Raw genomic sequence first — 21,823 nt, forward strand, 5'->3', positions numbered from 1 at the left:
GAAACGTAAGTGCAAACCTCTATAGTCCTTCACACATTGGGTTTCTCTCTTCATCGTGGACGCCAGAAACTATGATCCATGTACAGAACTGACAGTCGAGTAATATAGGCCCCAAGCTTCGTCCACGTCGGCACAGGCTGGCGATGTATTTTCGACGGAGCAGTCGTCGGATGGGCTCCAGCAGAACCTCGGAGGCCTTGCGTTCTTGATCCCTGCCGTGGCGGCCGCTGTTTTCCTCTTCTAATGTCCCTTCACCTCTAACGACCACGTCATTGTGTAGTACGCAATGGTTGGGTTCTTCTGCTTTCTGTGCTTTTTGGTTTTCTATATATTAGATTCCGGACTTATTATACTACTTGTAATATTTTACTATTACGTATACTTCCATTTCAGTATTCGTTAACCAATAATACAGGATGTTATATTGTGGTGTAATAACCAGCCAAGTATAAAACTCTTCCGTTTACCTCGTCTTAATGAATGGATGATCTCGACGGCCGAGCCGAAGAGATGAAAATGTTACAAAATGACTCCAAATGGAAACAGCATATTCTTCTTCCTCCGGAAATGAACGTTGGTTGCACTTCAAGACCTTAAGCGCGCATGTTGCCTACCACCATTCTCTTCCAAGGGTAATTACAGGAGGAAAGCTTAGGGAGAAGAGGTCGAAAAGATCAATCAATGCCTCTTTGTATGGAACGCAAGTAACTTTTGCCACAGCACTCGTGCCTTAGCCGCCGTCAATAACTACAGAAAACACTCCTGCAATCTCCCCATTGCTCTGCCTGTAGGGCGTGCAGACCTCGCCTTCGACTGTCTCACCGTTGCAGGTTCCAGAGCCTGTGCATTTATTGTTAGGGTGGGACTCATTTAAGCTTATAGGGCAATTTGCGTTTACCAACAGAGCATCGTATATAGGCTGTGAAGATGGCATAACCTATCTCGCCCGCCGGGACGTTCATGGTAGTGGTCGCAGTATCCGTGATGGACTCCTCGAAGGTCGAGGAGAAACTCAAGCCGAGAGATAGAATATCGGCAATCCCTAGCGACATTTTTATCGTCGTGCTCCAGGACTGCGATCTGGAGTGCGAGATTTCAACCTCGGACCCGGAGGTGCCACCGTCGACGTCGGTCCTCACGATCGTCGCGCCATCGGCAGGGCGGATATACGACGCATCGCCCTCGTTGGGGCCGGGCTTCCAGTCCCCATTGCAGATGCCGTCCTCCCGAGCCGCCAGAAGCTGGGCCCGGGTGTGCTGAGAAGGTGTGGCCTCCGTCTCCGGGGTTACGGCGTCAGCTGGGCCCTCGTAGGCTGGGGTGATCAAGGTGCCATTTCGCTGGAGGCGCACTGCGCCATAACTCTCACCTCCTCCGGACGCGAGAGCGCCAAATTTGGACGAGCACTCAGGCTGATTCGGAATGCCCGCCGCGCCGCAGTCACAGAAGCCGCAGCAGAACTGGACCATAAAGGTCTCTTCAAGGTCAAGCTTGCCACACGTGGCCTGTTGGTAAGTATTTCGGACCAACCCACTGGTTTCATGTGTTCGTTAGCCACCGTAAGGGCCTTGATGTCCCATCTTCTAGCAAAAACATACCAGGCTTTGCGACCTTGCCGAGCGGGACTCTTGACGATAAGATAGCAATTCTCGGCCACGTCCTGCTCCGGGACATCAAAGTAGGCACGGAAGTCTCTGGATAGCACTCAGTATACTTGACAGATTTTTGAGGTGGAATGTGTTATGATACCTAACATCCGAGGGCGGGAAATCTTGACCCCCCAAAACATCCTCGGTGTTGTACGTTATGCACTCGGGATATACAGTGCCAATACCTGCTAGGGTTACTGGGCAGTCACCGCATTCCTCGTCACGACACATGCTGTAGTCGTCGGCGCGGACATGGCCAATGTCTGTGATGGATATGCCCAGGACCCAGAGGGAACGGAAAGCCATGATAGCTAAGGAATGGGAGAAGGTGCTGCACTCAGGGATATATGTGTAACAAAGAGTACAGCGACTTAGGTTTGGTGGGTAAGGTGGTGTAGTACGTTTTGTCAAATTGCTAAAGGAACCTTGGGATATCAGGGGCCTTTTATAGCAATGCAAGGGGTGCTTTAAAAACAATAATCTGGATGAAGCCCCCTTCGATTCATCTCCCGATGTGAGTCTTCTCGGCTAGAAGAGACTGATATTCTTGCCAAGATATGAATGATGTATATATTCTTTAAAAGGAAGCCCCTAACGCAATGCTTACCAACACGCCACCATCGCAGTCCCCAGAACTACCCGTAATCTGTCCTCACATCTTTCACTCGATTCGATCATAGCCATAGTTCTCGATTCCCATGAATATCACCCCTCATCTCTTGAGGCAGTTGGTGGACTGACATGCAGTTAGTTTACTACTGGTACGGCCTCGTCAAGGTTGGGTCGTGGTATGCTTACGAGCAGTGTATATTGAAATATAGGTCAGGTCAGTGGCAGGCAGCTGTGATGAGGTGCATCTGGCGTAAATAACGGTCCGAAATGTGTGGCAGTGCCAATCGGAGTCCGGTCACGTATGAACCCCGGGTCGGCAAGCGAGCTACCACACCGAAAGAAAGTCCACGGGAGGACGAAGTGTGCAGATCATGGCCTCTTTCCTCGTTTCTGGAAGGTCGTATTGACATTAGCCAAGGCACTGTTGGTTTTTGTTTTGAATCCTGCTGGTCTCACCATACGACGTTCTCCAATTCGGTTGATTCTTACTGATGTAGAAATCCGAATCCGAGCAGGTGCAGCGGTCAATCAAGCCAACCGAGGGGGCCGCCTAGGTTGTTGGGAAGTAGCACACATGTTAAGGACGTCGAGAAGGTCGGCTGTCCGTTCCAATACAATATGACCATGAATGAAGCTGGACGAATAATGACCAAGGGCTCTGGACTACAAATATCGGTCGAGTATCTCCATCGTCCGCGGTGCTCATAAATGTAATCTAACTTTCACAAAGCCTGTTGTCCTCATCCGTTCTACAGCTCGAGAACACGAAACGAGACTCCAATCTCACTGTCCACTACCAAACGCTCAACATAAAGAACATGGTACTACACATTGCTACTCTGGCTGGCTTCCTTGGCTTCGCCACCGCCAATTTGTAAGTAAAGCAACAAATCGTAATGCTCTTCTGAGGCAACTTACTCTGACTGGCTTGCTAGGTCCCTCGAGTTCTACGAAGCTGGCTGTCCCAACGACGACTCGCCCGGAGCCGACGGCTACATCGGAGGCTCCAACACGGACGAGTTGTGGTGTGTTGCAGTCGACATCGCCCATAATGTCGTCGCTACGAACATCGCCCAGGAGAACATGGAGTTCACCCTCTTTTCCGACCCACTGTGCGCAAAGGACGCTGCCATTAATACGTTTACCACGGATGGCTGCAAAAGTCATTGGACAGCAGGTAAGTAAACCTCTGATTTCACCATGGGGAAGAAGCTGACTGGAGGCCTTGTAGCAAGTCATTGCGGCTGCAAGAATCATTCCCATAAAGTAGAAGGCTGGAAACCTGATTCTTTGGCCTACCGCGTGCAAAGCGGCAATGGCGGGACTGTCGGGATACTGGGGAGGTTTCGTAGAGTGTCAGTCGCTTTCTTAAATGCTGGTAGAATATGGCAGATTCAATGGACATTCACTTGTTGTATTATCCTTCAATTCAGCTGCATAAACCCATCTCACGTAATAGCCTAATGAGGCAGGTGACCCCTGATAGTACCGCATTCGGGGTTTTACCAGCTTGATCCCAAAGTATTATATGAGCCAATAAGTAGCGCGGTGGAAGCGCCGAAGGGTGGAACGCTTTTTATAGTGTTGTATCGCCAAGTTTAAACAATGTAGTTACGTTTCTATGATGTTGGCGTGCAGAAATGAAACACTGAGAGATCACGGATTTGGTTGCAAGTACGTCTCATTGTTGATAGTCATCATTTCGTTGGTCCCGTCTGGTCCAGAGCCAAGCCGGTTAAGATAGGGCTACAAAACCGTCTGACACGAGCGACGCGTTCCGACTGAATGGTTCAGCGAATCAGGCACTATCGCCCCATGGGGTCGTGAGGACAGCGGCGGCTTCTTCGAGGCCCTGAAGACGCCCAACCTGACCGGGACGTACTCCTTCGCCACGCCCAACATCTCGGCCCCTCTGGGGACCGGCGAAGTCACGGAGGAAATGAATTCCGCCCTTCCGGGCTGGTCCCTCTCCGTCACCATGAGGACCGGTGCCCCATTCCGTGGCCAGCACTACACGGCCGGCGAGGTCGTCATGCACACGCCCCCCTCCCTGCTGACCAACATCACCGACGCGGGCAGCGGCCAGAAAAACGTCTCGGTGCTGGACGAGTGGAAACTATGCATCATCCACTGGGACCTCATTGACGAGCCCTACCCGGATGCCATGCGCCGCGACGATGGCACCTGCTCCAGCGTCCTGAGCCCCGGCTGCCTCCGTGACGTGCAGGCCGCGGCCCGGAGGAAATGTGCGGACCCGCACATCAACGAGATCCCCGCCTGTGCGAAGGACGACACGCGGCCATCCCGGACGTCGTCCGTGTCCGGCGTCCTGCCGGCGCAGTCGATCCGCGAGTTCCCCGGGGCCAAGCGGAGCTGATGACCTTTTCTACGTCTCCCGCGCCCGGCGGCCCCGGCAACCTGACTTCCTATAACGACATGGGAACCGTCGCCTGGCCGACGCTGCTCACGCTGCGGGTTGGCGGCGGCGTCGCGGGCTGGTCGGGGCTGTTCTGCATACGGCCCACCGAGGCGGTCAACGGGAGCACCCTGCCGGTCTGGGAGAGCAAGGAGGAGGGGGCTGGTGACGAGGGTGCTGCTACTATGCAACTCGCCATCGACAGAGTTTCGAGGTTTGGACTGAGTGCAGCCACACTGGCTTGGCTGGTGTTGTGGTAGGGAGGTGACGCCGACTTGGGCCAGTCAGTAGCATGGGTATCTTATATAAAGACTAGGCTGGATATATATACATTAACCTCATCACCCAGTCCCGAAGTATTCAATTTCAAACAGGCCTCGCTTTCTTCTTCTTTAAGTACAGGGGCCTTCGATTCAATTTTCAGATATGATATCTACATACTACAAAACCAAGATCGCCAGTGCGGCCGCCAGCGGTCCGAGGGCCAGGGCACGGACACCGCTCATGGACCCGTAGATGCCAGCCGCAGCGCTCTTCAGCGAGGAAGAAGAGGGGGTGTTGCTCGTGGAGCTGCCGCCGCCGGAGGTGGTGTTGGTGGAGGAGGCGACCAGAGCGGCCAGCTTGGGGTCTTGGTTGAAGCTGGCCGTGACCGAGGACGAGTTGGTGCAGGCCGAGGGGATCTTGTCGTTGACGCCAGCGACGAAGTTGACGAGGGCGCACTACATATTTCATTGCTTTGTCAGTCTGTCTGAAGCTCCGAAAAGGGAGAGAAAAAAAGAGAGAAAAAAAGAGAAAAAAAAGAGAGAAAAAAAGGGAGAAAAAAACAAAAAGAAAAAGAGAAAAAACAAAAAGAAAAAGAAAAAGAGAAAAAAGAAAAAGAAAAAGAAAAAAAAATTTAATAGCTCGGGAGGCTTCCCATGACATACCTGGTACAGCATGCCGTCGTCGCCGTCGGCCACGATGCTCAAGACGGCCTTCTGGCCGATGTAGCTGTCCGGGACGGCGACCTTTGGGACGCAGAAGGTGCCGACGCCGCTCTGCTGAACCTGGCCATAGACCTCGGTCCAGTTGCCGGCGGCCTTGTCGTCGGTGGTGATGCGGTAGAGCCACTGGGTCTGGGGGTGGCCCGACTTGGTGGCGATGGCGTCGCCGCCGACGTGGAAGTCGGTGGCCGCTTTGCTGAAATCGGCCGTGTAGCCGCCGCAGGGCGCGTCGCCTTCCTTGTCGTCGTCAAAGGGGCCGATGGTCGGCGGGTACTGCACCTGGAAGTGGGCGTGGGCGGCTGACAGGAACAGCAGCGTCGCGGACGCGAGGGACAGGAGGGGGGCCATGGTGGTAAGGACTGAAGAAGAGAGTTGTGATTTGTCCCGGGGAAGGCGAAACTGGAAGAGAGTTCTGGGCAGAGATGGGGATTGGGTTTATGTTGCGGAGTCAAAGCCGACACAGTTCCTTGGACTGGTGCAGGTGATCGTCAATTGGTTTGGACAGAGAAGAAGTGAGACAGGGCTGAGCGCCGACAGCACTCATCTACCTACCTACTTATATGTCACATCTCGCACAGAGGGGATCTGAGCTCGGCTGGCTGCAACTACAGTAGCTACTTCCCACTTCCCAATGCACCGGACAGTCGCCCCCATGCACCCAGAAGACGGCGCGTCGGGACTGGTGGGCTTGTCTAGGTCGTTCTTTAACGTTTGAAGGGGCGGTCTAGTCGGGTCGAACCAGGCTACAGGGAGATGGCTGCCGCGAAGCTACCAAAGAAGTAGGTTTGGGGGGGAGGCGGAAGAGCGGGCCAATCGTGAGCAAGTTTCTCCTGGGGCAAATGTTTCGAGAAACCCCTTTACGGTTTTCCGCATGGACTATCTTGAACTCTCTTGCGAAATGAGCTTGCCCTGCTATCCAGTCGAAGCGAGCACCATACGCCAGCGCGACATTTGAATACACAGAATGCCATTTTCGAATGAAGTTGTGAGTAGTCAGCTTGGGCTCTGAGAGATGATGCCGATCCCAAGGTACCCAGAGCTACGCTATCGGCAGGGGCTTCCGGTGTCCGACCTGCCAGATCGAGTAGAGATCGGGTGGAACCATTGGCTCGGAGGCCTTAGACAAGCTTTTGCGCCAAGCCTGTCGGGAAGAAGTTACAGGGGACTGCTCTTCTGGGTGTGTTGGTTGTTTACCGAGTTCCCTCTCTGATGTAGAGCATACGAATACAGACGATGAGCCATGGCTGTCGCATTATGAAACTTGACAAGACATCATCTTTATCTGAGCCACTGTGATAACTCGGAATTAAGAATAAGTCGTACACCCAGCATTGCCGTAGCGCAGCTGAATATACGACGTACAAGGGACTCCGTCTAGTGCGACCGGCGGGGAAGCGAGGGGTAGCTGCTTGTCCCAAGCGCGACTGGTTGAGTTGATATGAGCAAGTTGTGGCTAAGGCTAGGCCCGAGAGCTAGACTGCTCGGCAGCCAAAAAGCTGCTCAAACTTGCGCCTCTAGTACTTACTCAGGATTGCGCGCCAATGATGCAGCGGCACTTGGCTTGCTCGGGCAGAGAGGCTGGACAGCTGAAGCACCAGGAGAACGGACGGGGCCGCGGGTGGCTCATTCCAAGCATGTGTTCTTTGAGGCTCTCCTGGGCGTAGCACACACCGGACAACAAAGTTGACAGCGACATCAACACCCGCTGACATAACAAAGGACGGCAGACAAGACACTCTTGTGTTCCCATGAGCACGTTTCCGCTTTGCCTTCCATGTGTAACTAGTAACCTAGCTCCTGAGGCTGGATCTTGGAGGTGGAACTTCCCGACTGCCTGGTTCTTAGTAACGACCGTCTTACACCGTTCGAACGCCCATCATCTCGTCTTTGTCCTCCGACCCTCAGTCTGGACTCAACGGCGTCGCATTGGCCGCGCGGTCTCGAAACGCTTTACGAAGGATCAACTGGCCAAGACCAAGTGTCTTCTTTCGTGTCGGCTCAATATCTCAATCAGTCTGGCGTCATCACGAACTGGGCAAACGGATTGAACACGTCAATATTGTACAACGCGCGCTCTACCACAGAGTCATTCGACCCGAGCTCCCTGATTGAGGAACCTTTCCTTGGATTTCAATTCAAGTGCTTGGCGTGTCTGTTCAACTCGACCTTGACATCTGGATAGTGCGCCAACTTACATTCGCCGTCGTCTGCAGCGGCAGCAAACCACCGCCAAGATGGACATGGGCACAGGAGGGATGGACATGGGCAGCGGCATGTTCTCGAAAGACAACATGGCCCTCGCCCGCGCATACTGGTACATCATCGCGGGGGTGCTGGCACTCCTGCTGCTGATACGTTTGGCCAACTCGGGCCAGCACTGGTTGAGGTAAGCAGGACGAACTCAAGCGCAAGAAACATCAAAGAAGGTGAGCTGATCACGGACGGGGCTTTAGGCTGAGGACATCGCGGACAAGCTCGATGCGGTATCCCACCAAACCCACGACGTGGTACTGGCAGACCTGGGCGACGCTGACGGCCGTGACCCGCGAGATTAGCTACCCCCAGCTCTATGTGCCGCACAAGTATCTGTCGTGGATGACGCCGCCGCCCATGGGCCGGGTGCTGGTGCTGCTGGCGTACTGGGCCGTCATCATCTACATGATGACGGCGGGGGCCATCGTCAAGGACGTCTACTTCTGGGAGCGCATCGGCTTCCGCAACGCCTGGGTCACCGTCACGCAGGTCCCGCTGCTGTACCTCCTGTCATCCAAGACGAGCCTCGTGGCGCTGCTGGCCGGCACGAGCTACGAGCGGCTCAACTGGCTGCACCGCTGGGTCGCGCGCACCGTCTTCGTCACGGCCACGGTGCACGGCTTCCACTTCTGGACCGAGTGGGTCCTGGCCAACTTCGTGCAGGACTACCTGCAGTGGATGCCCATGGTCAAGTTCGGGCTCGGCGCCTGGGGCCTGCTGCTGTGGATGGTGCTGACGTCGCTGCGGCCGGTCCGCGCTCTGGCGTACGAGGTGTTCGTCGTGCAGCACGTCGTCGCCGCCATCTTCTTTCTGTGGGTCGTTTATCTGCATGTGCCGGCCAGCGCGCGCTACAACGTCTGGTTCGCCATCGCGGCGCTGAGCTTCGATCGCGCGTTCCGGCTCGGCATGCTCCTGTGGCAGAACATCAAGTTCAGCAGGCCGAATCCGTCGCGATGCAAGGGGGGCCAGAGGTTGGGGCACAACACCCAGATCACGGCGGTCGGGGATTCGATCACGGTGCTGACGATCAAGGACGTGCACTTCCGGTGGCGGGCGGGCCAGCACCTTTATCTGTGGCTGCCGCGTGTGGGCGCGTTCGAGACGCACCCATTCACCATCGCGTCGGCGCACCAGATGCCCGAGACATGCGTGTGCAACAGCATCCAGCTGGTGGTCCGGGCCCATGCCGGCTTCTCGAAGCGGCTGCACGCGTACGCCAAGAGGCTGGAGACGTCGGGGACGAAGAAGAAGAAGGAGCAGACGCTCACGGCGTGGGTGGCGGGGCCCTACGGACGGCCCCCGCGGTGGGACATCTTCGAGACGCTCGTGCTCATCTCGGCGTCGACGGGCGCGTCGTTTACGCTGCCCATCCTGGAGAGCGTGCTGGATGCCAAGGACCAAACGATCTGCACCAAGCGCATTGATTTCCTGCTGGCGGCGCGGCAGGGGCGACGAGGTCGGGTTTTATTTGGGGAGGCTGCACGAGGCACTGGCTAGGGCGGCGGAGCGGGGCATCGAGCTGTCCGTGTCCATCGCGGTGACGGGGAATGGGCAGCTCGAGGCTATCTCGGAGTCGCTCCTTCTTCCGCGGTCAACTGCGGCAGACCTGGACAAGGAGTACCATGGGACGGAGGAGAAAGACATCAGCAGGAGAGAAAAGTGCAGATGTTGAGCCGGGTTCGTCTGAGGGTTGTTGCTCCAAGAGCCGCCAACGACGCGTCGTGTCGCGGACCAACAGCACGGACTCGCACATCCACCACTCGGCGGCGCGGCCCGACGTCGCGGGATTCGTGCGCAGCGCCGTCGAGGCCACGGGCGGCGAGACGGGCGTCGTGGTGTGCGGCGGCGCGTCGCTGGTGGCGAGGGTGCGGACCAGCGTGGCCCGGCTGAGCGACGAGCGGGGGCGTGCACAAGGGACGGGGGCGCAGGGGATTCATTTGCATGTGGAGGAGTATTGTTTTTGAGGGACTGCCGCCGGTTGGTTGGTTTACTCAACTCGGCATGTGCTGAGAGCAAAGTGTACGACGTGGCTGGAGGAGGCGTGTACACAGACTGGACGAGACTTGCAGCAGCTGGACTGTCTTTTTCGGCCGGGAGATCGAGGTACATGCCGAAGGGCGTGATACGATGCACCCCGGCGAGATAAAGCATCCCATCGAGGCTCTGTGCCCGGGATGAGGAGGAACTCGGCACAGCAAATACATTTCGCCATCGTTGAGAGCAGCGGCGTTACTATCATGCCAGCGGGATGCATGTCACATCGGTCTTCACCATCGAGTGAAGCGACGTGGCGGCCACAGTTTGAACAGTCCAAGCTCTTCTTGGACGTATGTTTACGAAGATTCAACTGCAAGCAAGTCCAGGAATGAGGATGAGGCCCCGAGGAAGCACCAACTTTGTAAAACTGACATTGGCCAAAGCAGTAGGGGTAATGTTTGATGTCAAAAACTGGCAGCACAGGTCGTCCAGTCTCACGAAAGACGCCAGGTCATTGGTCGTGTTAAGTTTAGGATACAGGAGGGTAATAAGTGGTGCCGCGACACCTGCAAGTCGTCGCGAAGATGGTGCAACGCAACAGACTAAAAGGAACTGAGTTGAACAGGCCATGAAAGGCATTGCGATCGAGAAGCTTGAATTCAATGATATAGCATACCTCGAGAGAAGATTCAGAATAGCTCGGCGGCCGAAGCAATTCTATAGAAAGGACATTCAGGGGCTTCGTAATACAGTGGGCCACCAAAAATAACGCGAAACGCAAAACCTCATATTCTTTTAATTCTTTAAATAATACGCTTTTAACGCTATAATAAGTATTATTTAAAACTTTAAATAATAATTAAATATTTTAAAGTATAAATAATTTTAAAACTTTACTTTATTTTAAGTTTTAATATTTCTAATCTTTAGGCTTTAAATACTTAAACCTATAGTATATAAATTACTAATAAATTAAAAAAAATTATTTTTTATATAATAAAACGTATATATTATAATATATTAAAGTCCTTGTATTCTTTTAATTTTTTTACATAAAGATAAAAAGCTTTAAATTAATATTAAGTTTTTAAAGAATATATATGTTTATTTTAAGAAATAAAATAAAATAAATACTAGATTTAAAAATAAATAATAATATTTCAACAGCTTTATTTTATAAATACTAAGTTTAATATATTAAAATATTTTTATCTATTTTATTATATTAAATATAATATTTCTTATTAATTTATAATAATTTAATCTTTTTATAACTTTAAAGAAAATTATTTTAATTAAAAATTAACTACTATTATATTAAGCTTTAAAAGAATATTACTCTCGACTTAAGGGCTTATTTTTATATAAAGTGTGGAATTAAATATTCAATGCTGCTTTAGCTGGCGCAGGACAGGTTCTTAGACAACAAATTCAAATTACACGTAATCTCAGCCACCTCAAGTATACTTATTCACCCATCACATTGAGACATATTAATCAAAATAAATTCTATATTCTAGCAATTGTGAGGAAAGATGCTATTTACAGCTTCGGCAAGTGGTCAGCAGTGAGTGCTATCCCAGGACCCTTGGGTGGGGCGGGACCAGTAAGGGCCGTTGACCGACGGGCTAGAGTGAGTCAATGCGACAGCGCCCAATTCAATCGAGTCAACAGCGCGTCCGACCTAGGAACCAACACGAGCTGGTTGTCGACCTGGGATAGACTCCATGCTGTGTTTCCAACGAGAGCGAAAGAGCGCAATCGCAACTGTATGAGTACCCGAAGTGGGAGACTTGCCTCAATGTCGGCTCTAAGCCGTCATGGCTTATCCAGGCTCGCCATCCCTTCTTCCTCTTCTTCTGTTTTCTCCCTGAAGCCGCGGACGCTATCGTCGCTATCAGCACTGTACGCATTTTCAAATTCAGTTTCACCCACCAAGCCCGCTAGGCCCGATTCCGCCTGGCGCCTTTCACCCCGCCATAATTTTTGCCATTCTCCTTCGCGATCGCTTCAACCCCACCATTGCCGACCTTGTCACAGTCATTGCGCTTTCGAGTCATCGTCCTCGTCCCTGGTTCCTCGACTTACCCACCTCGCAAAACCAAACGCGCATTCCTCCCGGCCCATCACGAGCAAGAGGTTCTCCTCCCATACCTCATCCTCCATCACCACCGACGACGCCATGGCGAGCGACGCCTCCGTAGACAACCTGGCCAAGGAGTTCAAAGACCTGCCCGCCCTCGACAAGTACCCCAACTGCTTCCCCGACATCAACCCGGTCGACATCTACCGCTCCCACATCACCTCCATCCTCAGCAAGATCACCGGCGTCGACTCCAAGATTGTCTACCCGGCCCTGCAATGGACCTCCACTCTCGACAAGGGCGACATTGTGCTGCCCATTCCTGCCCTGCGCGTCAAGGGCAAGCCCGATGCTCTGGGTAGTGAGTGGCTCTCCAAGGTGTGTGCTCTTCTGATGTTACTTCACCTCCAAATAGCTCCTCTTCTCTCTCTTACTAACACTTCCCCCACAGTGGCCCGGTTCCTCACTCGTCGAGACGCCCGTCCTCAACGGCGCCTTCCTCTCCTTCTTCTTCAAAGCCGGTCCCCTGACCCAGACGACCATCCCTCTGGCACTGAAGCACCGCAAGGACTTCGGCACCAACAAGGCCGTCGGCCTCAAGGACCAGAGCGACCCCTCCCAGGGCCGGAAGCGCATCATTGTCGAGTTCAGCTCCCCAACATCGCCAAGCCCTTCCACGCCGGCCACTTGCGAAGTACCATCATCGGAGGTTTCCTCGCCAACTTATATGAAGCTGCCGGCTGGGATGTCGTCCGCATCAACTACCTCGGTGACTGGGGTAAACAGTACGGTCTGCTGGCCCTCGGGTTCGAGAAGTACGGCAACGAGGAGGAACTGACCAAGGACCCCATCAACCACCTCTTCCAGGTCTACGTCAAGATCAACGTCGACATCAAGGCCGAGCAGGACAAGGCTGAGGAGCTCGAGAAGGAAGGCAAGGCCGAGGAGGCCCAGAAGATCCGCGACGAGGGGCTGGACGAGCAGGCCCGCCGCTACTTCAAGCTCATGACCGAGAGCGACGAGAAGGCCCTCGCCTTGTGGAAGCGGTTCCGCGACCTCTCCATCACCCGCTACAAGCAGACCTACGCCCGCCTCAACATCCACTTCGACGACTACTCGGGCGAGAGCCAGGTCCCCGAGTCCGACATGGAGGAGGCCGCCAACAAGATGCGCGAGATGGGCCTGACGGAGGAGGACAAGGGCGCCCAGCTCATCGACTTCTCCAAGCACGTCCCGGGCAAGCAGGGCAAGTCGCTGGGCAAGGTCATCCTGCGCAAGAAGGACGGCACCGCCCTCTACCTGACGCGCGACATCAGCGAGTTGCTGAACCGCGAGAAGAAGTACAAGTTCGACCACATGATTTATGTATTGCGTCGCAGCAGGACCTGCACTGCCAGCAGTTCTTCAAGGTGGTGGAGCTGATGGGCTACAAGGACATCGCCGCCAAGGTGCAGCATATCAACTTCGGCATGGTGCTGGGCATGAGCACCCGCAAGGGCACCGTCAAGTTCCTCGACGACATCCTGCGCGACGTGGGCGACTTCATGCACGACGTGATGCGCAAGAACGAGGACAAGTACAACCAGGTCGAGAACCCCGTCCAAGTGGCCGACACCCTCGGCATCAGCAGTGTCATGGTGCAAGACATGACCGGCAAGAGGTATATTTATACGGTCTCCTTCATTTTGGGCAATCATCATCGATAATTCTGACTAACATCATCCAGGAATAACAACTACACTTTCAACATGGAGACCATGACGTCGTTCGAGGGCGACACGGGCCCCTATCTCCAATACGCACACGCCCGTCTGTGCTCCATTACTCGCAAGGCCGGGCTGAGCGAGGAGCAGATTGCGACGGCCGACCTGTCGCTGCTGACGGAGAAGCACGCCGTCAACCTCGTCCGCGTGCTGGCGCAGTGGCCGGACGTCGTCTCCAACACGCTGAAGACGCTGGAGCCCACGACGATCATGACCTACCTCTTCAAGATGACGCATACGCTCAGCTCGAGCTACGATGTTCTCCGCGTGGTTGGCAGCGAACACGAAGTGATGCGGGCCCGTATGGCTCTGTACGATGCGGCCCGCGTAGTGCTCAACAATGGAATGCGTCTGCTGGGCTTGTCGCCGGTGGAGCGGTAAGTTTCATCTTGACCTTGTTGTGTTTGCGGAATTAATTGCTAATTAATTGCTGACTCAATGTACAGTATGTGAGGTGATTCATTTCGGATGCTATCGACATACTTCAGAAAACTTGATGATACCTGGGTTCTCCGATGAACGGGAGAAAGGAGAGGCGTTTGGGCTTGGCATAGCGAGAAGTGCATGGCGATCGATAGCTAGATCTAAAGGAATAGCGACGATAGTAACGACGAATGATGCTGCTCTACGAGTGAAGTGGGCCATGATAGATGGATAGAAGTGGTAGCTCAAAAGATCTACACGATCAAGGTCAAAACAAGGTAAATCAAAAGTCAAAAGTCAAATCTCAGAAAGTGTCTCAGGTTCGTGACCAAAATAGCAAATGATTGATTGGTATTGGAGTGAAAACAAAGAGAAGAAAAAACTGCCAACGCATCGGGATATCAAAAAGAAGTAGAAAATCCAGCAAGGCATCATTATAGAGATGCGATAGTAGCCCCCAACTGCTTTTCCACCGCCGTCTAGGCGATCGCTCAGTCAGCCACCCACACGAGAACACACACATTACAACCTCTCACTCCTCGCTTTCCCACTTGCAACAAGATTGCCACCACAGCGACTTGAATTACATCGTTCCGCCCCCCTCTCACTTCGAAGCACCCGCCTTCTCTCCTTCGGCATTGTGATCGTGCCCGCCCTTGCCGAACTCCTCCTTCAGCGCCTTTATGGGGCTGTCCTGCGACATGATGTCGAGCATGCGCTCCTTCCGGCTGCGGCGCGCGCTCTGCTGGTTGGCCTCGTTGGCGTGGCGCTCCGTCTCGTCGAGGTCGCTGATGTCGTCCGAGCTAAGCGAGCTGCTGCTGGGGCTCCGGTTCAGGACCATGTGCACGTTCTGGCCCTCGTTCTTCTTGACTTCGCGCTGCTGCTCTTTCAGTTTCTGGTCCTCTTCGTCGTTGCAGGCGAGGGTCACGATCCCCAACCCGGGGAAGTTCATCTCGAGGAATTTCTGCAGGTCGGGCAGGACCGAGGCGTCCGGGCGGTAGGTCCCGCTGTCGTTGTCGATGACGAGCTGGTAGTACTCCGGGCGCGTCGGCGGCTTGTCGTGCGGGGGGCCGCCGGGTACTTCCGCGTCGCGCGGGTGTGTGGGCTGCTTCGGGTCGGGGTCGGCCGAGGCCGTGGGCTTCTTGAGGCGGCGGATCAAAAACTCGCCCGAGCAGGCGATGTAGGCCGCCACGTCGCTGTGCATCGTGTGCTTGCTCAGCAGGTCGATGCCGAACTCTTTACCGGTCTCGGTGAAGCGGAAGAGGCCGTCGAGCGTGAGGACGTACGTGAAGGTGCGGCCGCCTTCGTCGTAGTGCGCCAACTTCAAAAATTGGAGGCTGGCTTCCTCGGTGCAGGGCTCGAAGCGGTGGTACTCGGTCGAGCTGTCGAAGTTGTAGATGCGGCGGTGCTGGTGGGACAGGGCCTGTGGGTGGGTAGTGAGTTAGTTGACTGTTCTTCTTTTCTTTTTCTTTTTCTTTTCTGGGGGATGGTAGATTTGGGTTGGGTACTGCTGCTAGTTACCTTGTGCAAGATGCGACCCCGCAAGCCGCTCCGCGAGAACATCATGCCGATCATGGGCCGGAACTCGACGTAGCGGTGGTACAGATTGGGCGGCACGGGCCCCTGGAGCTGGATCTCGTTGGCCTGGAAGTCGTACTTCTGCGTCTTGTTGTTGCTGCTGCCGGCCTGGTCATTATTGTGGCCGCTGCTGCCGGGGTTTCCGTTGCCGTCGGTGCCGTTGACATTCTGGGTATCAGGGTGGTCGCGGGCCTCGGCCTGCTCCGTCGCCGTCGCCTCGCCCGAGTTCTGGTCGTGCTCCTCGTCCCGGTTGACCTTGAGGCCCGCGAGCCGGCCGATCATGGGCGAGAAGTGGCGGAAGTAGAAGGTCGGGCCCAGCGTGTACATGTGCGCGTGCGGCGGCGAGTTGGACAACCCCAACACCTCGGCGCTCATGAAGAGCCGGGGCGTCATGGAGGCGCCGCGGTGCAGGGCCGTGGTCGCGGCTTTCACGAGGTAGGCCCGCTTGCTGCCGGCGCGCTTCTTGACCTCGAAGCCGGCCACCGGGAACCCCTTCCACTGCTCGTTGACCGAGTGCACCAGCACCGTCACGTTGCCGAGCCGGTCGTTGTGGTCGGGCCAGTCCTCGTCGTAGACGCGCACCTTCAGCTTGAAGCCCGAGGCCGGCACGTTGGCGACGGTCCACGAGTCCTCCCACGCGGGCTCGAGCGTCTTGCGGATCGTCGGGGTGCGGTGCTCGAGGTTGGGGTCCTCCTTGTGGCGCTTGGGGAGGTTGGTCGTCAGCGTTGCGACGCAGAAGGGGTCCGAGGCCTGCGTGCCCAGGTCCGCGGCCGGCAGGTTGGTGGCGCGGTGGAACGTGAACTTCACCGTGTACCCCGGCGGCGCGTCGGGGATGGGCGTCGTGTCGAAACCGCCCGCCGGCTTGGCTTTCGCCTTGATCTTGTCTTTTTGGTTCTTGTACTTGTCCTTCATGCCCGACGTGCCGATGCGCTTCGGCGGGTTCATGCCGGACGGCGCCGCGGCGGTGGCGGCGTCTTCGTTGGCATCGTTGGGCTTGCTGTTGGTGCCGTTCACCTCCCTTTCCTTCTTCTTCTCGGCCTTTATGTCTTTTTCGTCCTTGCCTTGCGCCTCGTCTTCTTCTTTCTGTTTTGCCTCGGCGTCGTTATTCCGCTTTCGCCGGCCGTCTGTCACGACTTCGAAATTGGCTTCGTGGTTTACATCACCACCTCCGGTCGCATGCGGGTTGGAATGATGATGCGGGATTGCATGATGCGCATGTTCTCCAATACCGTTCGCATTCGCCCCGTTCGCGGTCCCCACCTCACCTTGGCCGGCGGCGTTGTCGTTGGCTGCTGCCGACATGGCTGGCGCACGCGCGGGTCCAGTATTATTTGTTGTTTGCGACAGGCCGCGGCGCCGATGATGTCAGCGTATCGAGTCGTGCTCGATGCGATCGGATGCCGACGGCTCCCCGGTGCCCAAATCTCTTGGCAGGCGGGAGACTAGGAACAATAAGACAGGACAAAAAATAGCCCGGCAGCGAATCGAACTCGTCACTTTTCGTGACTAGATTGTATGTATGCAGCCGCCGCAATTGGTTTCAGTGGTTCGTGCCGTCGCAAATAGCAAATCCTTGTCGCTTGCGTATTGGAATGCAACGATTTTGTTGGTCGCCAAGAGCCAGATTCGAAGGAATCCCGAGCGCGATGAAGTGCCAAGAGGAAGAGGGGAAGCTGGGGGGGCTCTTCTTTCAATCGGACAGGCAAAGCGTATACGTCGCAGATACGTCGTAGTAGGTAAGGACCGTCGTAGAGTGTGATTGTGCGCGCACGCCGCTATGTCAGTTGTAAAATGCAATGTAAGGCTTGCTTTGCTTGCTTTGGTGCTCTCCGGGACTCTAATCAAAATCCGTATTAGCCAAAGTCTAGACCACACCTCTAAGGAATTCTCGTGGCTGACAGAGAGGACAGAGGGCAGACGAAAAAAGATATCGAGACGGTTAAGAAGTCAAAGTCTCTCAAAACCACGTCGCTTCAGGAAATGGACGATCGTGACAGCATGCAATTGATCAATTGATAATGGTTTGATTTAATGCTCTGATCTACTAAGGAATGCATGCCCGTTGGTCACCAAATGGCTGGTGAGACGCGCGTTCGGCGACAGCATCGCGGTTATACGGCACGCCGGCCATCTTCACTTCACTTTTTGCGCTTCTGCGCCCTCACGCTTTGCCGCATTGCCATCAGCCCAACTCTCATGTTCAGTGCTAATGATTCAAATTTGGCCCTGGTCGGCCCCTGTGGTTTTAAGAAAGCCGTTGTGCCCCTCCCTCACCTTCTTTTTTTCCCTTGCGCGCCCATCTCTCTTGACCCCTCTCAAGGCTTAAACAAGTTATTAACAAACCCCTCCCCCCAAATCCTATTTGGAAACAGGGAAAACAGGATGTTTAGCTAGATTTGACGTCAGGTGCTCCCCAGGGCCCCCTTTAGTAAGCCGGCTAGAGAAGGCTAGCAAGGGATGCGACGACAAAGAGAACAAAAAGAGGCGAACGAATGCATTTCAATATAACCGCCCTGGAGCTAGACTCATAATAAATGTTCCGAGCAGCGCCGATACACGCGGGAGCCTCTACTCTTGGCAGCTTGGCACATGGGATCTCGGAATTCTGCTGGGCTGAAGCTCTCGGAGCATGTGTCAGCGACAAACCTATTGGGTCTTGCCTTGTCCTCTGTTTCGGGTGCCGGAGGGAATCTCGGTGCGTTCCGGCCACCGCCTCCCAAGAAAAGAATCCTCAAGCTTTTTGACCTCTCAGAGAGGGTGGGCATTGAGTGATGAAGGGGACCGAGAATCCTATGTATGTACTCACTCGCCGCACTCTACTTGCTACGGAACTCAGCGTCATTAGTCATGAAATCCTCCACCACGACCCTTCAGGTCCTTCTTGCGTGTGTCTTGCGTATGTGTGCTGTGCTGTGCCCACTACGGCTGCGACCGTGATGGCGCTTGGTGGTTGGGGACTCCTCAACCTGAAAAGCACCCCCTCCGCCAAAACAAAGAGTCAATTGTCTCCTAATCGTCGACCGTTGGACCGTTATCGCTGATCCCTTTTCAAGTATCATCTGCCCCCCTCCTGGGGTGAAGCTTCCAATTAATATAGTAGAAGATAGGGATGGCTCCAGGTGAGAATGGTCGGAACCACCCGAGCCATCCCAGCACGACATTCTCTCGCCAGCAGCAGAGTAGGTAGTCTGCGCAAGCCTTCGTGTGCATCACCAGAAAAAGGCAATCTAACCTGTAACCCAAAGATGATCACTGATCAGCTCGTTCCGTCCATCCTTATTTTGAAGATCGTGATACTCTGCGCGACCAGTGCACCCGCCCGGCTTGTGATTGTCGCGATAGCTGCCCGTTTTCGGGAAATTGTTGTCAATGGCTGGGGGCAGTGCAAATGAAATGCACCCTGGCACCACCCCTGCTACGATCATATTAACTGCATTGCTGTCGTATTACTGAGCATGACCGAGAAGGAAAGACTCCCGATTGCTTGCTTGCTTGGACCCTCGGGGAACAGCTGAGATACAGCAAATGCTATGCAATCAAGTACCGGTTCATCCCAACATCGTCATGCAGCTTTCTTGTTCGTGTTTCGTGTTTGCTTGTTTTTGTTCGTTCATCAGCAAGATCAGCAAGCCCGCGACCCAGTAGACTGGGACGCACTCGTACGAGCAGCGGCTAGACAAAACCTTGGCCCGTTGGGTGTGTGCTACCAGAGGTTTCCACGTGGATTGGCCAGCGCAGCAAGCCTCCTCCTAACTGGCACGGCCAATAGCCAGCGAGCGCGCATCCTCGTAACGGTATGCAACAGGCTTCAGGGCTGGAGCCCAGGGCAAGAAACCGGAGTCGTCCAGCGCACACCGGGCATGAGCGAAGAATGCCACGAAACCAGCCAGCCCCAATGGGGGGGCGGACGGAGAGAACGGAGAGAGTCTTCTCGAAGCTCACCCGCTGTTGGACTGGTGACCAACCGGCGAAGAACGGTGCCAAGGTGCATAATTCATAAATCAAGTGAAAGCTTGCCAGCACGCCAGCTGCCATGTTTTCCTATTATTTCCATCAGCAAATCATGCATTGTTAAGTCCGCGCTGGCCAGCCCACGCCCCCAGTTATTCTTACCCCCTTTTTAATGAGGCGAACTCCGGTGGGGCCTGACCGGCGTCGTATTCTTAGATTCTCACTTTAGAACAAAATTGGCAAGAAGGGGAATCTAGACGCCAGCGACCTTTCTAGCTCCCAGCAAGGCTTAATGCACAATAACGTGGGCGGTAGCGTGCCGAATACGGGCCAGTTTCGGCAGTCATCGAGATAGGCACCCGGGAATGCGTAATGGGTGGTTCAATAGAACCAAGAAGACTGGAAGGATTTGGTAATAGAGCATGGAAGAGCCGAAGGGCAGGTAACGAAGAGCGGGCGTGTCACAGTGCTTGAGTGGAAACGTAATGTGACTTTTTGATTTCAGCTCCTCAGCTCTGGCCGATCACTTCACTGGCAGCAGCTGGCAGGCAGGCGTCTATCTCCTTTGCTTTTTGTAGTGCTGTGTCGTCTAGCTGCGGCTACAGGTTGTTCCAGCTCGTCAATCTCGCTTGTATTGCTTGATTGGATTAGCCCGTCGGTGAACTCTACCGCCCGTGTTTGATGCAGATGGACGTTAGATGTAGCCGCTGCAGATTGCAGATGCCGGGCGTAGATACAATGCCAATGTTCGCGTGCGCCTAAAAACACCTCCTTCCAGCAGCAGCCGCCGCCCTTTCTTCGCCCGCACTTTTTTTTTTTTTTTTTTTGCCTATTCTTCTACGTTACCGCCCCCTAAAGTAATGAGTCTGATCTGTGACCCAATCTCTCCGTTACGGTACGTACCTGGACAGGGGCTCACCTCGGGCCAATTCCAATGCAACCCACCTATCTGGACTGCAATGGCCCATGACAAAGAAACAGGCCAGCGAATGACTCGTCATCTAGAAAAATCGAACCCTAAAAAAGAAGCAGAAAGGGGATCGACCCCAAAGCAGAGAACTACTGCACGTAGAATACGACGTGGGGCATATCGCCAGGAACAAGGAAGGGCTAGACAGGTACGGAATAGGCTAGAGACCAAAGAAGCAGAGAAGCGGGATCCGTTCCGCCAAGGGCAATGCCGGTACGGAGTATGCAAGGGTAATTGGAAGTAAACATAATACCAGACGAACCGAACGTGTACGCGCTATAATCGCAGATCGGCACGCCAGCTGCTAACAGCAATCTACCGTCGTTACGATAGACACGACCAGTAACATGACTACCAGAAACAGGGCAAGCACTCTGTGCCTACCCACGACAGCCTCCAGCGGCGTGAGCCACGAGCCAAAGGCGCACGTCGAGGGAATACGGTGTATTGCGTGCACCTCTTTAGTCCCCCACCAATGGCAGAATGGCGTTAGACCGTTCCCACCAAAGACACCCCATAACAACCACCCATCCCCACCCTTTCTTTTATACGTTCGCTTAGGAGGCGCCGCGAAATTAAGAGGTGCGTACGGAGTACGATCGGACTTATGCTTAGAGTCTCCTGCTCACCACTCTCAACTCTCTCTTCCATTCGGGGCTATCCAGGGCAAAGGGCGGTCTCCACCTCTCCTCAACTGGGCAGACCGGATCTGACGACACTGACTCAATGGCTGGCTGCCATCAGTGCAGGTCCAGCACATCATGGGGGGGGGCAGGGCCAAGAACAACACACCCCTGGCGGCGCTCACGCCGTCGCAGTCCACGTGCGGGCTTGGTACATTCGAGATTTGCTTCGAACCGTTCGTTCCGGGCATTGGTCTTGTCTATATTCGGAAGGCTGAGTGTGCTTCTCACCCCTGATCCGTACCCTGGGCTAGGATAGCCACTTATGCAGGGCAGTAGGAGAGAGAGCCCTTCTGTTATTGCCCCTGTAGACCCGACCCAGTGCCCTGCCCTGGATGGGTGATGGAGCCGGAGGAGGACCCAGCCCAAATGGGGACCCAGTGTTGTACCGCCGCCGGTGGATGCAACCACACATCATCCATCGTATTGACGTTCTCCTGGGAACCGCCCATCTCCTAACACAACTGGCAGAGGTATTATTTAAT

At 54.5% G+C, this 21,823-nt stretch overlaps 7 protein-coding genes across 7 annotated transcripts; 4 read left to right on the top strand and 3 right to left on the bottom strand.

Moving 5' to 3' along the window:
- Window positions 1–730: 730 nt before the first annotated feature.
- On the bottom strand, window positions 731–1,952 carry PG994_009851 (uncharacterized protein; the record flags this gene model as incomplete). Its single annotated transcript, XM_066861260.1, has 4 exons — window positions 731–840; window positions 899–1,530; window positions 1,596–1,691; window positions 1,747–1,952. The coding sequence occupies 4 exons, from the start codon at window positions 1,950–1,952 to the stop codon at window positions 731–733; spliced, it is 1,044 nt and encodes a 347-aa protein (XP_066710370.1).
- Window positions 1,953–3,076: 1,124 nt separating this feature from the next.
- On the top strand, window positions 3,077–4,635 carry PG994_009852 (uncharacterized protein; the record flags this gene model as incomplete). Its single annotated transcript, XM_066861261.1, has 4 exons — window positions 3,077–3,132; window positions 3,194–3,435; window positions 3,602–3,613; window positions 4,061–4,635. 4 exons carry the CDS (start codon window positions 3,077–3,079, stop codon window positions 4,633–4,635), a joined length of 885 nt encoding a protein of 294 aa, XP_066710371.1.
- A 59-nt stretch (window positions 4,636–4,694) lies between these two features.
- Window positions 4,695–4,934, top strand: PG994_009853 (uncharacterized protein; the record flags this gene model as incomplete). Its single annotated transcript, XM_066861262.1, has 1 exon — window positions 4,695–4,934. One exon carries the CDS (start codon window positions 4,695–4,697, stop codon window positions 4,932–4,934), a length of 240 nt encoding a protein of 79 aa, XP_066710372.1.
- Window positions 4,935–5,114: 180 nt separating this feature from the next.
- Window positions 5,115–6,005, bottom strand: PG994_009854 (uncharacterized protein; the record flags this gene model as incomplete). The annotated part of the gene is made up of 2 exons (XM_066861263.1): window positions 5,115–5,393; window positions 5,601–6,005. The coding sequence occupies 2 exons, from the start codon at window positions 6,003–6,005 to the stop codon at window positions 5,115–5,117; spliced, it is 684 nt and encodes a 227-aa protein (XP_066710373.1).
- Window positions 6,006–7,891: 1,886 nt separating this feature from the next.
- Window positions 7,892–9,874, top strand: PG994_009855 (uncharacterized protein; the record flags this gene model as incomplete). The annotated part of the gene is made up of 4 exons (XM_066861264.1): window positions 7,892–8,043; window positions 8,111–9,371; window positions 9,397–9,527; window positions 9,571–9,874. 4 exons carry the CDS (start codon window positions 7,892–7,894, stop codon window positions 9,872–9,874), a joined length of 1,848 nt encoding a protein of 615 aa, XP_066710374.1.
- A 2,195-nt stretch (window positions 9,875–12,069) lies between these two features.
- On the top strand, window positions 12,070–14,114 carry PG994_009856 (Arginine--tRNA ligase; the record flags this gene model as incomplete). Its single annotated transcript, XM_066861265.1, has 5 exons — window positions 12,070–12,348; window positions 12,422–12,559; window positions 12,622–13,335; window positions 13,404–13,630; window positions 13,697–14,114. 5 exons carry the CDS (start codon window positions 12,070–12,072, stop codon window positions 14,112–14,114), a joined length of 1,776 nt encoding a protein of 591 aa, XP_066710375.1.
- Window positions 14,115–14,760: 646 nt separating this feature from the next.
- PG994_009857 (uncharacterized protein) lies at window positions 14,761–17,036 on the bottom strand (the record flags this gene model as incomplete). Its single annotated transcript, XM_066861266.1, has 2 exons — window positions 14,761–15,579; window positions 15,678–17,036. The coding sequence occupies 2 exons, from the start codon at window positions 17,034–17,036 to the stop codon at window positions 14,761–14,763; spliced, it is 2,178 nt and encodes a 725-aa protein (XP_066710376.1).
- Between the last annotated feature and the right edge of the window lie 4,787 nt (window positions 17,037–21,823).

This window comes from Apiospora phragmitis (genome assembly GCF_038363925.1).
Source record: "Apiospora phragmitis strain CBS 135458 chromosome Unknown utg000010l:1.0-9815664.0:1.0-9183399.0, whole genome shotgun sequence".
Lineage (NCBI taxonomy): Eukaryota > Fungi > Ascomycota > Sordariomycetes > Amphisphaeriales > Apiosporaceae > Apiospora > Apiospora phragmitis.